This window comes from Clupea harengus, chromosome 14 (assembly GCF_900700415.2).
Source record: "Clupea harengus chromosome 14, Ch_v2.0.2, whole genome shotgun sequence".
Classification (NCBI taxonomy): domain Eukaryota; kingdom Metazoa; phylum Chordata; class Actinopteri; order Clupeiformes; family Clupeidae; genus Clupea; species Clupea harengus.
Genome location: NC_045165.1, coordinates 8,825,125 through 8,842,848, shown reverse-complemented (window position 1 = coordinate 8,842,848; position 17,724 = coordinate 8,825,125). Strand labels below are relative to the sequence as shown.

The 17,724-nt window shown below is 40.4% G+C and overlaps 1 protein-coding gene across 2 annotated transcripts in view; it reads left to right on the top strand.

Moving 5' to 3' along the window:
• Positions 1 to 17,724, top strand: part of LOC105893129 (latent-transforming growth factor beta-binding protein 2) — an 87,473-nt gene that overhangs the window by 25,769 nt on the left and 43,980 nt on the right. For both annotated transcript variants that reach the window (XM_031579885.1, XM_031579884.1), the window contains exons 4-7: positions 5,184 to 5,407; positions 6,449 to 6,619; positions 12,515 to 12,715; positions 16,177 to 16,463. In XM_031579885.1, coding sequence (XP_031435745.1) covers positions 5,184 to 5,407; positions 6,449 to 6,619; positions 12,515 to 12,715; positions 16,177 to 16,463 — 883 coding nt within the window. The remainder of the gene's footprint in view (positions 1 to 5,183; positions 5,408 to 6,448; positions 6,620 to 12,514; positions 12,716 to 16,176; positions 16,464 to 17,724) is intronic.

The window sequence follows — 17,724 nt, the reverse complement described above, 5'->3', positions numbered from 1 at the left end:
TCGAGCACCTTTAGTGTGATCAGGAAGTTGGTTCCACAGCTGAGCAGCATAGCAGCTAAAAGCTGCTTCATCATGTTTAGTTCTGACGGTAGGTATTACCAATAGATTTCTCTTCAGGGAAGTATAACAGGTGTATACTGCTAAAACATACATACGTACGTATCTGATTTAGTGATCTATAAACAAGCAGCAGTGCTTTAAAGTAAATTCTGACACTTACTGGATGCCAGTATATGGGCTTAAGTATTTGAGTAATGTAGTCACTTCTTTGGTTTTCATAAGAGCCCTAGCAGCTGCATTTTGTACAAGCAGAAACAGTTTGAGGGTCTTTTCAGGAAGGCCTGTGAAAAGACCATTGCAGTCGCCAACCCTGCTGGGAATAGAAGCATGAAGCACTTTTTCTAAATCATGTTTTGACATAAGGCCTCTACGTTTGGCTATGTTTCTCAGATGCTAAAACGATTATTTTATTTACGCTTTCACATGAGTGGAACAACTAAACCAATTAAGACATCAACGTTTTTAACATTGTCCACTTGTGTCAAGAAGGATCAATCCTAGATCTTTCCTCGTTTTTCCCCCAAATAAAATTATTTCAGTTGTGTCCTTATTCCGCGGTGACATGCAGCTGTTAATTTGGTCAGTGCATATGAAGACATTCTAGGGGACCAAAGGCATTAAGTTGGAGGGCTACGTACATTTGAGTGTCATTGGCATAGCTATGATAAGGAATCGTATTGTTTTCCAGGTGAAATGACCAGTGGTAGTTATTAGTTGATGACCGGTCACTGACCACTGAACAGTCTCTGGAGTACAAACAAACAACAAACAAGGCTGACTGCAGTCAGTTTTTTATTGCACGAACAACTCACAGCAACACACACGTGTTATATATATGGAGGCGACCAGGACACACTACACGCACACACACATGCACACGCAGGCCTGAGGTCGCCGTGAATTCTTGCTCTGCTTTTTTCCCATCCCGGGACGTCCTTCCTCCAGGACCCCCCAGGAGCAGTGGGCAGCTTCTCAGCGCCCGGGGACCAAGTGAACCGTCTGTCTCAGTCAGGGATGGACAGGATTGTTCTGTTCTGTTCTGTACCCCCCTAGTTGTACTAAGCAGCGGTCAGTGCAAAGTGCTGGAGGCTGAGGTTCTGTTTTCTCTTCATGCACTTTCAGTGAATCATAAGTGTTTCATGAAAACTTTCAGGAGGTTACACTGCCTCTGTTCACCTCATTAGGATTATGACCATTTGGAATAACACAAATAAGAGTGTTGAGTCAATTGTCAAACGGTACTGTGTCATTTCAAACCAGGAAGTGTTAGAACATAACCTTATCTTAAGAAAGACACTCGACACTTGATTTTACGTCATCATGACTTAAAAATGGAAATCATTAATGTAATGAGGTTATTTATAATCTGTGTATCAGAGAGAGGAAAAGGGTCTTGCATCTCGAGGAAACCTGAACTTCTGATTTTAAGGGAACATACTGCAAATTGTTTGAAAAACAACAACATTAGACAACGTAAGGGGGTTAAGGAGAAACGTAAAGAGGTTTAGGAGAAACGTGAAGAGGTTTAGGAGAAACGTGAAGAAGTTTAGGAGGATTGGCTATCATGCAAATGCAGTGTCCAGAGCTGTTCTCCACTTCTAAAACCGCGGACTGTGTCAAGACATGAAAAGTTTAAATACATGAAAGTAATGACTTGGTAAGAATGAATTGTGAATTGTACCATCCCGTTACACAGAACTGCATAGGGAATATCCTGGATGGCTAGTGGGGAAGATACAGGTGTTTATCTGTCCTTGACATGACCATATGCTATCAAAATGAATTTGAGGATGGTACCAAAACTAGTTGCCTATAAAACCATATCTCAAAAAGTGTTAAATTGTTGCATAGTGTTACTTTAAGGGATGGATTCTGGTATACTTTCAGTCCGAAGCTATGATCGATTGCCTGCATTGTACCTCATTGGTTAAATTGTATTTCGTCCATTGGATGTTGTCCTGCAGTTCTCATCAGGTGTTGGAACACAAATTGTCTTAAATGTTGAAAGTCCTTGGAAACACAACTTTGTCTTGTTTTTTCATGCTGATGGGGCATGTCATATTGTAAAGGCAGACAAGCATGTAATGTTGCAAAATAGAACCAGCCGTTGTTGGGTGTGTAGGAGGACTTCGGACCAAGAACAGACTGGGTCACTTGAGGTCCGGATCCTTTGCCAGAGAAGGGGTTTCCCCCTTGCATATTGACCTGCGTGGTTTAATGCTCTGAAATGCAGTCTCACAAAACACTTTAGACAGACAGCACAAGGGAGTTTTTGTAAGAAAGTGTAAGCTCTGTTCTAGAGGGTTGTGCAAATTACATTGACTAGTCAACAGTTGTGTTGCCAGCGCTATGAAAATAGAATTCTAAGCTGTAGGTTATTTCTGAATTTGACTGAGAATAAGGTACTTATAGGAGATGTTACCCGCAAAATTAGCATCAGACTAACCAAATTGAACAATATGTTGAAAATAGTGTTTTTGATTTTAACATCCAAGTTGAACGTGGCCTTAAATGGTGGACTCATCACACCAGACATGTGAGATACCTTTTTAACTTTTGGTCTCCAAATCACATGCTTTATCCCATCTCTCCTGCAAGAACTTTGTATAAACAGCTAGTGCTGATTCTTGAAATGATGTTGGGTGATTTCTAAGGCATTTCCTTTCAATGGAAGTGTCCTAGACTGCAGTTTTAGGATCTAAAATTAACCTCAGGAATCTAAATGTTGAGACTGATTAAAGTGACTGCAAGTACTCAGTGAAGGGACAAATCCAGATTTGTTGAATTTTGTTCCTGGCGTAAATCAGTACATGTGTAGCCAAGTTGATGCAGGAGACCTTTTAAGCATTATCGGGACTAATGCAATAAGCCAACCTTCCACACATCTATCAAGTCATTTAACGTATCTCTTGGAATAGGAGAGATGTGATTTGGATTTGATGTCTCATCATATTTTGTTTTGATTTAATTTTTAGGTGCAGAAGGGTTGGGGGGGGGGGGGGGGGGGGGTTCTATATGTCTCCTAGGCCATTTTATTATTGTCTAATGAAAAATGTGTTCTATTAGGGACCCCTGAGACCTTGATGGAACATACTACAATCAATATGATATTACTTTTTTTTATTATTATCTCGTATTTCCTTCACATTACAGCAATTATTATACTGGAGATGTTGAGACCAAACCTACACACTATGACTCACCAATTCAGATCTAAAAGTTATACTATAATTGTATTAAAACATGAAAGTATTGTTTTCTTAAGAATGTAATCTTGGCAGAAGAGCACATTTAGCTGCTCACCCAAAGTGCCCAGAGGAAACGGAGCATGATAATGGTGGTGTGTGTTCTCCCATCTGTAAAATTAGATTCATTAGAGGTACAGAACACAAACTACCTTTTGCCCAGTTTGTCTGAATAGGGGTCAGTAACGGTAGGGGAATCTGGAAATTTGCATTATAACCGGGTCATGCATGGGGTCAAACATTGCAAACAGGCCACAATTCCCACAGTGAAAAATCCACACAATGCCCATATTGCACAGAACGCTCAAGCATTGATTCCATGTTCAGCAATCTACATATTTACTTTTTTTCTGATGCTTGTTTGAGCAGGTCATCAATAGCTGAGAACTTGTTCTTTAGCTGTTGACTGTGCCTCTGTTTTTTTTTTTTACTTTTTTGAAGAGGCATGATCAAATTTGATTTGTCATCTAGGGTCTTGTCACATCAGCAACAAGAATGTAGTTTGGCTTGAAAGCATGCTTGGGTTTGAAACGTATGAAACCATTTAAATGGGAGGTTTCTGATGTGTGTCTGTATTTTGTACTGGTTTGATACCCTTAATATTTTTCTCTACAATAAAGTGTTCAATCTGATACAGACAAATATATCTTGCTATAAGATTGGTCCAATAATGCCATTCCTCACTGCCTCTTTAAAGCATTTGCAATTAAGTTTATTTTCAGAAAATATCTATTTCCTTATGACTTCCTTAGTCTCTCGATAATTTTCGCTTTGTTTCTGGATAACTCAAAAACAAACACTAGCAGATCAAATGAGCCCTTGGCGCTCAAAGGAACATGTTACACCTGCAAGGTGAAGTCATTTCTGCATCTGTTTTCCCTCTGTTATGCTGTAGCTGGCTAGTGGCCCTCAGCCTCCGTTTCGGCTGAGATGTCTAAGTGATCAGAGATCTACAGTATTACAGGCCTTAACCAGACTGTCTTGATGGCGTTAGATACAATAGTCCTGAAACAGTAAGAGAGTAAGAGTTGCCTTGAGCGCTTTAAAGGATTCATGTTATGTATCTTGTGTCTCTCTCAGGTTTCCTCTAAAAGACCTAAACCTTTGTTCCCCATCACTCTAAGGGACCAGGCTGGTGTTAACTAGTATGTTAGTGGATCCGAGGTATTCTTTGTGAAGTGATTCAATCAGCAAAGACTGGTGTTATGTTACAGAACAGCATACGTTTTAAACTGAATCCACAGTTGATGAGCAAGACATGGTGTGCACTGACTGACTCCAGATGTCAGTGAATCATGGCTAAAGGGCTTAGCAAGTAGGGAAGGATGCTCTCTGTCAGTGAGGGCAAATTATGTCAAAATGATGGCATGTCATCCGTAAAATCAATTAGATATTTCTATGACCTAAGATGGGATGCTTTATTATGTTCTCTCTCTCTTTCCATCTTTTGGTACTTTCAACGTTGTAGTGTGGTAATGCTGATCCTGTTCGAGCCTATATACTGGACAGAAAGCTCTTCTGCTGGGAATAATACGAAATAATAAGTCATTGTGACAGCTTTTGGCCCAAGAATTCCACACATCTCTCAGACATGTACCTTTTCCTCATGCACTACATTTTCAGGATGCTCCATGTTCTATGTGTCGTAGATGTAGTTATTCTGTCTGCCTAGAATAAGATGAGATAAGCTGACCAACTAAATGTGAAATTTCTTTAAAAAGGCACATTGAGTTCTCATTAAGTAATGGTTCTAAAACAAGGGTCAATGTGTTTTGGAGAAAACCTTCATATTAGTGTGGAATAGTTTAGCGTGGTGTGTGTGGACAATGTTATGTAGTTTGTATACAGTTCTCAGTGCTGGTCGTTCTCTGTCTGCAGAAACACACAGACAAGACAGGGCTCTGCAAGCTCCTCCTCCAAGCAGACGGGCACATCCAGGACGGTCAAGCGTTACCCAGAAGCCACTGCACCCATCACCTCCAATGCATTGCCCACTGGGAATGGACATGGCAATGTGTTTGACCCAAGTCACTCGTACAATCGCCCAAGATTTCAAGACACAAGTGGGCAGGGCCCTACCAACAGTGCAGTCTCACCAGCAGGTAATGAGTCATGGATCCTTAACACAACATGTACTGTAATTTGCTACTGAATGATTATCCTTTGTAGCCTCAAAACCTATTTGTCTTAACCTATCTGCCTTTTAAACCACCTTTTCAAAGTTGTCTTTTCCTATTATATTTTAGACACACAGCAAAATAGAGATCACATGAACACATTTACAATCTCTCTGCCATTCTCTGCATTTGATTTGGAAAATGGAAAGTTTCAGTAGGACTCTGGTCTTCTTTCACTCTCCTTTCATTACAGGGACAAACGTTTTCTAATTCACCACTTAACACACACTTCACCTATTCCACTGAGAGACACTCATATTGTTGAAGTCCCCTCTAAATGTTGTACATGCACATACCAAACATACATACTAAAAAATCAGTTAACTTAATTTATTTTCACTCCAAATGAAAAAGTATTTTGGAGACAAAATAGATGGTGGACATTCTCTGTCTCTCTTCTCCTACCCCTCTCTGTCGATCTCTCTCTCCCTCTCTTTTTTCTCTCTCTCCTTCGGAAAGCTGATGTTATGACGCATCCTCCCTCCAGCTGCAGCTTGCCACTATCCAAGCATTGGCACTCAGATAAACACACGCCATACACTTGCAAACACATACTTACAAACCACTTCTTATCCCGTGGTGTCCAGGCAAGGAATCTAGTCACCTGTGTGTGTCTGTGTCTGTGTCTGTGTCTTTTGAAGACCCAACTCTTCAGAGAGCACTTCCCGTCCTAACTGGCTCTTCGACTAGTGCGTAACTTGCAATTACAGCAGTTACATTTCTGCACTTCCTTTTCCTTTTATTTCATTTTGTTATATTTCTTATGTAAAGTATTATTTATTGTTACACCACGTTCTATTGCTCGTAGCTTGACTATTCTCTCCCTTGTACGTCGCTTTGGACAAAAGCGTCTGCTAAATGACTTAATGTAAATGTAATGTGTGAAGACAATGCGGCTGGCGTGTGGAGTACTTCTCTTGCTACTGCTGCTTACGCAGGCCCCTGTACTCCTCTGCTCTGTCCCAGGAGCTAACCTCACTTCTGGGGTCGACCGCTTCAAGATTGTGTTCACGCCCATGGTGTGTCGCAGGACGTGCTCTGGAGGCCGCTGCTCCAACAGCTGTGAGCGGGGAGAGAAGACCACTGTCTATACTGAGAACAACAACCAGCCGCCAAAAAGCCAGGGCTTCCGCCTCTGTGAGTGTGCTAATAAGTCCTTTTTTATTCCTCTTCTCAGTGGCTCCCCCGCACTCTGAGTTCTTGCTTCCAAGTCATTTTGAACATCTGTGTCTCCAGAACACGTGTTCCTCTGTCTCTTTGTGTTGCTCCTCTACAGTTAAAGTATTTGCACAAAATTGTGATAAATAATCTAGGTAATATGCCACCAGTTTGTCTCGCACTCACTGTCTAATAGACTCTCTGTCTTTTCATGGTTTTCTTCTCCGTTTTACTGCTATCCTGACCCCCTTCTCATATTTTGTCCCTTGTCCCTCTCTGTAGGGGAAAGGTTGGGCCACACATGTAAAGCAGGTGCCATGCTCAACTAGTCAGTTTCTGTCCCTGTGTGGTTCACACCTCGCTTTGGACACTTATTTGAAACGCCCCTCCGGATTAAGAGAGACAGTGATAGAGACTGAAAGAGATTGAAAGAGAGAGAGTGAGTGAGTGAGTGAGAGAATGGTAGAGGTAGAGGGGGGATTTTGAGCAGCAGTTCCACCACAATTCATCAAGGCCTTTATAAAGGATAATTGCTGTGTCTATTTGTCTATGTTCAATAACACGAGGAATCAGTTAACTCCTGCAAAGGAATAAGAGGAGTGTGATGCAGAGGAGTGTGTTTTCAATTTCTTCTTTTTCATTTGACAAGAAACCAAGCAAATTGATTTGTATACATCTGAGATGAAGTGTCACCACATGTTCCTCCCATTGCTTGCCAACTCGGCCTAATCTTGCAAGAAATACACTAATGTGATGATTGAATGGATTTGAACATTGAGTGCCACAACTGTTTTGCCTATCTGCTAAGTGTGGTGATACATCACAAAGAAGAGTGTGCTACAGAAGAACTGGCATCTTGCTGTGAAGAGTAAAATTGCTACCTGACTAGCTTTACAAAATGGTGTCTGTCCTAAAGGTTATTAATAATTCTGTTCATAACTGTCTCTTAGAAGATACGTGTATTCACTAATTGGTCAACAGCACAGTGTCTTTGACAGCTCTCAGGGTTTGATTCCAGAGTCCTCTGCCACATTAGCATTCCACGCAAAATAGTGCAACAAAAGAGCTGAGATCAATACTGTTTTGCACACATAATAGACAAACATGTATATCTCACAACAGCATTTACACCACAACATGATTTGAAGGCTATAGGTAACAGTTCACGAAAGACATGGTGGAAAGGCAACCAGAGCAAAAGAAAAAAATTAAATGTGGGATGACACTCTAACGTCTCATAACCTGTTATGCATGCATACCAGGCAAGAAACGTTAGAAAGCTAAAGGTCTTATAGGGTATATTTAATGTCACAAGCCTAGTCTATGGGGAAAAAAGCTAACAGTAGCCAGCATTTAAGTATATATTAAACATATACCATCCGTTGAAAGGCTAGCCTACACACCAGTCTCTCCTGCTTCAGATGTTACTTTAGCATCTCATCTGATCTGTCATTCCTCAAAGTATAGCAAGACTCGCAGTACTCCTAAATTCAACAAAGACTCAGCTCCATTTCATTTAGTGCCATATTTAATGGACATTCTTTTGTAGTCATCACTTGAACTATGTCCCAACCTTACACAGCAAAAAACGTCCTCCCATTTATCATTTTGATCAAATATTTATTTACAATTTCAACTGAATAAAGAATAGAATAGTGTGTAAGGTATAGGCCTTTTTATTTGTGATTAAGTGGCGTGAAAATTGACAAAATGGATGTAATTTTCCAAAGGACCCCAATATGCAAGATAAACACTTCACTTGCTAGGCAGTGTCTGAAGCCCTAAAAGAGAATTACAATATCTCCTTTTTAAGAAACATCTAAGTTAAAGAAGATGTTTTGTGTGCGTGTCTGTGTGTGTGTGTGTGTGTGTAGGTGTGTGTGTGTTTGAAGTTGCTGTGACTCTTGCTCCTGGAGGAATGTGTAGAGGACAGTAAACAATTCTCTCATGCTTTAGCTATGCCCTCCGAGAGAAGCAGTAAAACCTGGTTGAATAACATAGCTGCTGTATTTGGCTCCATGTATACACACCCACCCAGTCTCTCCCTCTCTGACCCACACACACGCACACGCACACACACATATACACACACACACACACACACACACACACACACACACACACACACACACACACACACACAGTTTAACCATTATGTGTGTTAAGACAATGCACCCCCTTCTAGGACATGGGCCAATTTTGAGGTTTAGACTGTATGAATTGAAAAAGAACAGTGGGATCTGAAGCTGACCCTGCAAGCCCTCAGAGCTAGTGTGCATCCATGTTTCTGGTGTATGTCTCTGTCCCTTGTTTTGTTTGTTGTGTTTAAAGAGCTGATGACTCATAACTTGTATTGCGTGTGTGTGTGTGTGTTTGTGTGTGTGTGTGTGTGTTTGTGTGTGTGTGTGTGCGTGTGTGTGTGTGTGTGTGTGTGTGTGTGTGTGTGTGTGTGTGTCTTTCTGTGTGTATCAGTGGTAAAAGCGGAAAAGAGTTAGTCATTGTCTAAGAATACTTTCTGACCCATGCTGAGGAATGGAGTGGGTGAGCCACCCTGTGCAGGACTGGGACACAGATATGAGAGAATTAATGGCCTTTGTAGTCAATAATGTAGTCAGCATGTGTAATCACTGGCATGCTTCCTGTTGCCCTTCCTCCTGTCCTCGCTCACTCTCGTGAGAGAGGGTTCAGTCCCTACTTGCCAGTACATCGCAATACTCACACATGAGAGAGGGTTCAGTCCCTACTTGCCAGTACATCGCAATACTCACACATGAGAGAGGGTTCAGTCCCTACTTGCCAGTACATGGCATACTCACACATGGACAGATTACAGTACATGGCATACTCACACATGGACAGATTAAAGTACATCGCATACTCACACATGGACAGATTACAGTACATGGCATACTCACACATGGACAGATTAAAGTACATCGCATACTCACACATGGACAGATTCGACATAGTCTTCTTTTGTCTTCCTTTCATCCCATTTTATCGTCACTTTTTCTCCTGACCCCAAAAAGTCCAAATCAGCCCCCCCTTCCCCTAAAACCCCCCCCAAAAAAAAATTCCTTGCGAATGTGAACATGAGCTAAATTCCCTGGCTTTCCTGTGGTTCTGTGCCTGTAAAAAAGACTTGTATTGCCTTGGTACATAGACTTGCTCCATAGACGTTTTCATACAGCTGAAGGGTTTTGATATTTGGTTTCGAGGAACAGGTTCTTTTGAGTGGTATTTTATAGAGCTCCGATCCAGTTGGGCTACCGGCAAAAGATAAGTAGAATTAAAGGGCTGTGTTCCTGTTCTGTTCCTCTTACAGCCTAGCATCAGTACAGTATACTTGTATAGAGCTGTATTCTTATATACTATATTTGTATGTGTTTGTATGTATTTTGTATAGTAGGTTAAATGACAAGGCAAGCAAGGACTTCACAAAAAATATGTGCCCACTGCATTGAGTGATACCTAATCCGATACCGATGTCACACTGTCTATGACTACTTGAAAGTGGTGACTATGAGACAGGAGGGCCACATTTCAGAATCTATCTTCAGGATGTAATGTGAATGGTCAAAATATAATACAATTTAAAGCAAAATAAAGTAAAAGATTAGAAAGTTGAAAAGATATTGGATGCATGTGCAGAGAGGAGAAGGTAAGGAAAAGCAAAGCCATGTGAGGGTAGTTGAGATGAGGATGGTATAGATAGGGAAGACAAACAGAGAGAGACAGAGATATTGAATAAATAGATAAAGAGGGAAGGAAAGAGTGTGAGTTTTTCTTGTCTTTTCTTCTCCCGTGAATTGTTCTTCCTCCACGGTTGTGCCAATCCCCATCCCATGAGACGTTATGTCATTTCATTCCATCCCATGTGACATTATGTCATTTCATTCCATCCCATGTGACGTTATGTCATTTCATTCTTCATTCTCTGAATCACCTTTTATATGTGACTCAGAAGCATTATGATCAACGTGCATAGTGCGTACTTAGCCTATGCTAAAAGCACTTTACTTGGCTATCATGATAGACTGACTGATTGATTGATACCCTTAGACTACTAAAACAACCAATTACTGTACATAAGATCAAAAAGCACTTAAGCACTGTAATAAGTACATATGATTAAAAAGATATTAACCGAGTACATAAGATTAAAAATGGTATGCAAATATGTCAATGCAATAATATATTAAATGAAACACACTATGAAGTGGTAATTCCAATTAATTAAAGAGAGGGAGACAGAAGAGTGTATTTGATAAAGGCAAACAAAGGAAAAGAGAAAGAAAGAAAGAAAAATTCGTGGATAAAAGAGTGAGAGAAAAAGAGAGAAAGAAAAATACTAAAAATTAAAGAGATGGAAAAGTGAGAGAGTGCGACTGAGTGGGTGAAAGAGAGTGAAAGAGAAAGACAAAGAAATTAAACAGATTGAGAGGTGGTAGTGTGATAGTGAGAGAGTGATAGTGATAGAGTGATTTGAAAGAGAGAGAGAGCGAGAGTTAGACAAAGACGTTCTTCACACTTAGATTTTTCAAAAGTGACTGAGAAATAGACACTGTACTATCCGAAAACAGCATTATTGTAACCAACAATAATGTTTGATGTGATTTGCGAGGCATCTGTCAGCCAACTATCTAACGTTAGCTTACGTTAGCTGGACTAACGTTCTTGCAGCGTGCCAACATTATACATCACCGTAAATGTTATCTTAAAAGACCATTCAAAACCAACATTCTTAGAGGATGCCTTCACTCAAAAGTAATGTCTATTACAGCAGTGAAGCAACAAGGCAGGAACCTTCTATTTCGTATGCACCTCAGAGACAGTGGCAGTTAACTGTTGACAATTGGCAGTTATAGAATGTTGAAGTCATGAAGATACCACCATTCATTTCAATGGAACATTTTTACTCGTTTATCTTAATATCTCCACTGGTGGCGTCTGACGCACGTCAACGGCAAAGTTTAAAACACTTTTCTTTTTTTTTTTGCTGCTATTTCTTAAGATTCAGGTCCATAGAAATAGCTTGGTTATAGGGCTTGGATTAAAAGCATGACTTTTTGTTGCCACTAGTAAACAAAGCTAACTACCATTACCCAGTTTATAGCAAGTAATGAGCTAATAAAGATGATGACTTAATGGTATACTTGTAAATTGTAAATTAAAATGGCACTGAAACGCTATGTTTGTGCCATTGTTATACTTTAAACTATCACTAAGTAAGTCTTGTTTTTGCCGTTTTGATGGTAACATTAGGTGTATTCCATGACTCGCTGTTGAACGTTGTTGCCAGTGGGCATTGGCCCTTAAATTACATTTACAAGACCTATGCAATAAAGTTTGAAAAAGTTTCTGCGTTAAGCGGTTCAAGCTGAATTATTCTCAGAAATAGGTACAAAGAAGAAGAAGCCTAGGAATATCATTATAGTATTTTGCTTTGCAAGCACTAGAAACCATAAGACTGACAGACAGACAAGGTGTTTGATTCCTTGACTAATACTGAACATTTAACAATAGGCTACGTAACAAGCTGGGGCATCGGGACATGTATTTTGAAGCACACGTGTTGTTTTTGTTTTTTTAGGCCTACTTGATTGCTGGGTTTATGTGATACACAGATGCTTTCATTTACAAAAATGTGATGTGATATATGTGATACATACATTTTTCCATTCAACACTATTTGTAATACAGTTCAAAATCAAAGGTCTGGTTGATGTTTTCCATGGATTTTAATGACATGTCATAAGGTGAATGCAAAAGTGAATGCTAAGGTTCTAGAACATTCAGTTGACTGTGTGCTGTATTTGAGTTTACTCCCTTATTAATCATGTTATGCGTGTGTGTATTTTCCCTTTTATCCAGTCTTCTGTCAAATACCCTGTTTGAGTGGTGGCCGGTGTATTGGCCAGAACCAATGCTGGTGTCCATCCAACTCCACTGGGAAGTTCTGTCACCTGCCAGCTCCACCTCCGAACAAGGCCACTAACCAGGGTGCCAAAGGAAATGGAGGACAGAATAGCTCCTCTCACTCCACGTACACTTTGCCTCTTTCCGACCAGGAAGGTAATTATTCCAACTAGAATTGCCATGGCAAGCTACCTCTGTCAATAAATCATGAAAATCATTGCTTTTTAAGTGGTGTTGGCTTGCTGACTAATAAACAAGCTAGCAATTACAGTAATGTATCTGCCCTATCTAAAATTAAAACTGACCTTATGTCTGGTATTGGCCAGAAAAGGAATCCAATGTCAACTAGCAGCTTCCCTCAGAAATGTGTGGTATTCTAAGCGAGTGCCTCGGTTAAAAGTAGGACTTCCATGTTCCAGACACCATTTGTAGGGGGCATTCACACACATTGTGTATGCAGTAGGTATTTATACAAGAAGTTATTTGATACAGAATTCCTGGAACAATCTCTTGGCACATCCAGTGATGGATATTCACTAATGTCAAGGCAGGCCAATCTCATAACCTTTTCCTCAAGATCTTCAAAGACCTCTACCAGCACTGCACCAGCTCAAGATAAATGAACATGTATCCATTTATTCATATGAAACATGTTTTTGGTAGCCTAAAGTCATGGGCGCTTCTTTTCCTAAATCAGTTAGCCTGTAATGTGCATTGTAATGCACTTTATTCTGGACATTTAAAAACATTTTGAACCAGGTTTGAACCGATTGGAGCAATCATTAGTTTTAGCAGATGAATGCATTGGCATATGATATTTTTAATACTGACAGCCAAAGCTGGAGCCTCACTGCCTCAATCAGCAAAGCAGAAACAGGAGAACAACGAAACTATTCTAAAACGCCAGTATAGACATAACATTTAGCAAGCACATCACGTCATTATAACCCTCTGGTTGACTGACCATTAATTGCTTGGAAATCATAAATTAAATATATGCAAATAAATGTGAATATGACATGTTACATGTACCTATAAGTGGCCATTTCGTTCATGATTACAACCAATCCTCATAATCCTTTTTAATTATATGTATTTTTAACTCCTTTAACTTTTCTCAGCTCAACAATTTCAACATGTTAAGGGACAAGTAACGTCAAATGAATGAACTGGGAGAGTACTCGGAGAGCGCAGACCTCTACCATGATCCCTTTCGCAACGTTATCGTAATTGAAACAAAATGTTTGGATCCCAACGTGATTTGGATTCACTCCTAAATTGAATGGGTTCTTCCTTGGCTACCAAGTTTCATGAAAATCGGGCTGATAATTTTTGTGTAATCCGGCTCAGGCAAACAAACCACAACAAAAACATAACTTTCTTGGCGGAAGTAATTAAACACAGGGGGGGTTGGTTGCAGTACAAACCACAAGGTGGCATTCTTTGAAAATACAGCTGCCTGGATTTTGTTATTATTTCTGTTAGTGCATATGTAATGGTCAAAATATCTGGGTATATCAGGCATGGAGCTTAGCTGAATTTACAAGCCTGCAAGTTTATTGAGCACTTGATCTTACAACTAACCCAACGGGCTGCACGCCTTCTAACTACCGATCGGCTGACCTAGTTGCTAGCTCCCTCCAAAGTAGCTTCCTCCCCAAATGTCGGTCTTTCCTCTTTGGCCTTGATTTGTTGGCTTTGGGGCATTTTTGTTGGCCTTGATGGTTTTATTGGAAATAGTTCACAGGAGAGAATCTGTGTTCAAAGATATAAAATATGCTATTGAACAATAGTATTTGAATTTAAACTTCCTTTGTGTTGATTCTATATTCAGTTCGTGATTTATATTTAAATATCCATCATTACAAGCTTCAGTCTTAAGAGGGAAAAAACTGCATTTAATTCATTTTCTTTACTCGATTGACAGCATACATAATTATGTTTAACCATTTCCATTCGCAGAAGTTGGAAACATTCAGGCCAATGCAGAAACTCTAGCTGCTACTTCTGTTCTGGGATACAGAACTGCTTAGGCTGCATCCCATGTCTAGTGGGGCTGCTCTAACGAACATAGACGCTAGTGGGGCTGCTCTAACTAACATAGACGCTACAGTGAATAATGGGGCTGCTCTAACTAACATAGACGCTAGTGGGGCTGCTCTAAATAACATAGACGCTACAGTGAATAGTGGGGCTGCTCTAACTAACATAGACGCTACAGTGAATAGTGAGGCTGCTCAAACTAACATAGACGCTAGAGCGAATTGCGCTTCTTTGGTGTCCTACATGTTAAAGGCATAACTCTATATACACACTTTGTCTATGTACACTCTCAGTTGCTTATCATTTACTTGTGCTCGTCATGGTAACGCTGTTGCTATTATGCTATTATGTTAGCTACTGAAGGCTCAGTGGAAATTTATGAGAGCAGAAACAAAAACAAATGTCCACCATGACCACAAACCACAAAGTGTTTATAGCCTCGAAGGGAAACAGATAGCAAGGTCACAGTAGGTCTCACCCTTTCATCAAATATCAAATGATGGCAGATCTGGATATCCCTGACTGTCCTGAAAAAAAACACACACAACATATAGTATGTAGCTTATGGCGCCTCTTGCACTACCCAAGGTGGAAGTTTAGAAGTGAAAGTAGTTTAAAATTATGCTGGAGTAATAGCCAATGGTGGTTGAAGGAAACAAAACTTGAGTATCTGGAGCATCAGCGTTGTGGGTTTAGTTATGGTCTAAAATGTTTATGGGCTGGAAAGCTTACTTCAGAAACTCGTTGTGTATTGTTTTGAGAAGCCCTTCACAAAGCAGTGCAAACTGGCTCTAACCAGGAAAGATAAGTGGGAAGCCCTGGTGCACAACTGTACAGGAGGAAGAAACACATCAGTCTCTGGTCTGAGAAACAGCTGCCTCACAGGTCCTCAATTGGAAGCTTTATTAAGTACAACCCACAAAACCCCACTCTGATCTTTTACAGTGAGGAGGTCACTTTGATGAAAGGATTCTTTGATGAAAGCCAATTTAGTTTGTTATCTCATGTGGAAATCATATTTTTCTAACCTTGACAATGCCGTCATTATATTTTCTATTAATTTTGCAACTTCAATGGTTACATTTCTGAGTGATTACAAACGTTTGAGTGGTAGTGTATGTATCCAATCAATCCAATGGTTTTTCCATCAGAAAACCCCCCCAAAAAATGCCATTCAGTGTTAAGTGGGATACTACAAAACCAACATATTGTGATTTTCCACCTATTGTGATGAAGCTTGCTGACTGCAAAAGCACACAGAGGTCAAATGTAATTTAGCCCAGATGCTCCTAATGTTTGGTCAATCTAGTGTCCTTGTCATCCAAAACTTAAACACCTTGTCCAGGCTTTTACTGTTTTTAACTGTTTGGTACGTAACTAGTTCGTAGAGCAGTCTCAAATTAATTTTTATGGTATAGTCATGTGAAGGAGAGAAACACACACCTCTCTTGTTCCCATTAGCCACCCAACTGCTAATTGGTTCTTCCTTCATCTTTTTTCCCCCTCTCTCCCTTTCTCTGTGTCTCTTGCTGTCTCTCTCTCTCTCTGTGTGTGTGTTTGTGTGTTTGTGACAGCCTCTCTGCAAGTATCCATAGTGAATGTACACATCCAGCACCCCCCAGAGGCCGAAGTACAGGTGCATCAGGTGGCTCGTGTCAAGCCGGGTCAGGGTGTGCGGAATCATAGCAGAGATGGGTCTTCACACTCTGTGCAACAGCGCTCTCAGCCTGCCAGTGGCCATGGCAACGACCACGGCCTCAACAATGGAAATGGCAATGGTGGCAAGATCAGTCCTCAAAGACCCTTCAGCAGGCAGAATGGACATGTGGGAAGATGCTTTCAGGAGACGGTAGATGGCCAGGTAAAGTTCTTCAAAAGCTCACACAACCACATCTGAGGAAAATATCTCATAGGCATTGGCAGAGGGCCACCTGAAACCCTTAGAGGCTTCCTCATACCAATTTGATGGGCTTGCTTGGAGAACACCACATCAGGTGTTTGGTAGTCTGGTAGATGTGCATTAATTGAATTTTTTCCTTTTGACCCCATAAGGATTATGGGCTTTGCTGCATAGTTTCTTATCTGCTGATTTTATCGGAGGGACACAGTTGGCGAAAGGGAAAATAGTGCTGGTGGGTGGAAGTCAGGTAGATGGTGCCAATCTGGTGGCTTCTCTGTTGGCAAGAACAATAGATTTGAAGGGTGATTAGCAGAGGACTGACTTATGCCCTCTTTGGCTGATCAAAGATCATATGTGCTGCCACATTCTGCACCATCTGCTCTTATACTCCACACTGCCAATGCAAGCCTGAATTCATTTCTTGTATTACAGACGTTTTGTTTTCTATGTGAAGCAGGAGCATTACTGTTCCCTTTACACTCCCACCTTGGCTTTACTTAGTTATATGATATGTTTACTTTATTTGTTTACTTATGCCTATATATTATATATAAGTACTGTATATTAACATTATATTGTGGGACGTAAATGCACCATTCAAACTGGTGCTTTGATAGATTAAGATATACAGTAAATGGTAATCTCATTTGAAATCCATTACAAATGATTCAAGGTAATGCTATCCACTGAATTGTGCAGATAAGCAAGCAGAGTTGAAGGCCCTCCCCTTCACTGTGCAACCATTATCCACACACACACACACACACGTTCACATCGCATGAACACAGCTCACGACATTTCTCTAACTGTTCTTTAATGACAGACATAATTGTCTGCATATGAACGTCTGCAACAAATTCAGAACAGAACTTGATTTTATTTTCAATTCATGTCAGATCTTCAGAACAAATAGTCCTCTCCTGTTTTTTTTTTTTCCCTTAACCTGATGCTTTGGTCAGTATTGAAAGCTTACATGAAGAAAACAGAAATGTAAGAAATTAGATAAATCCCAATCCCAATCCATGGCATGACTTTACGGTTAGATCTGATAGTAGTAGAGGTACCCTTTCCTAAACTGTAATGGAGTAGCCCTGTAGACTTCACTGTCACTGTAGACCTCAAGAAGTCTGCTACATTAGTTGAAAGATGGTTGAGAGTAGCAACAACTGATAGCTGTACATGGTTTTCCAGTTTCTCATAGCATGGAAGCTCGGAGTACCTC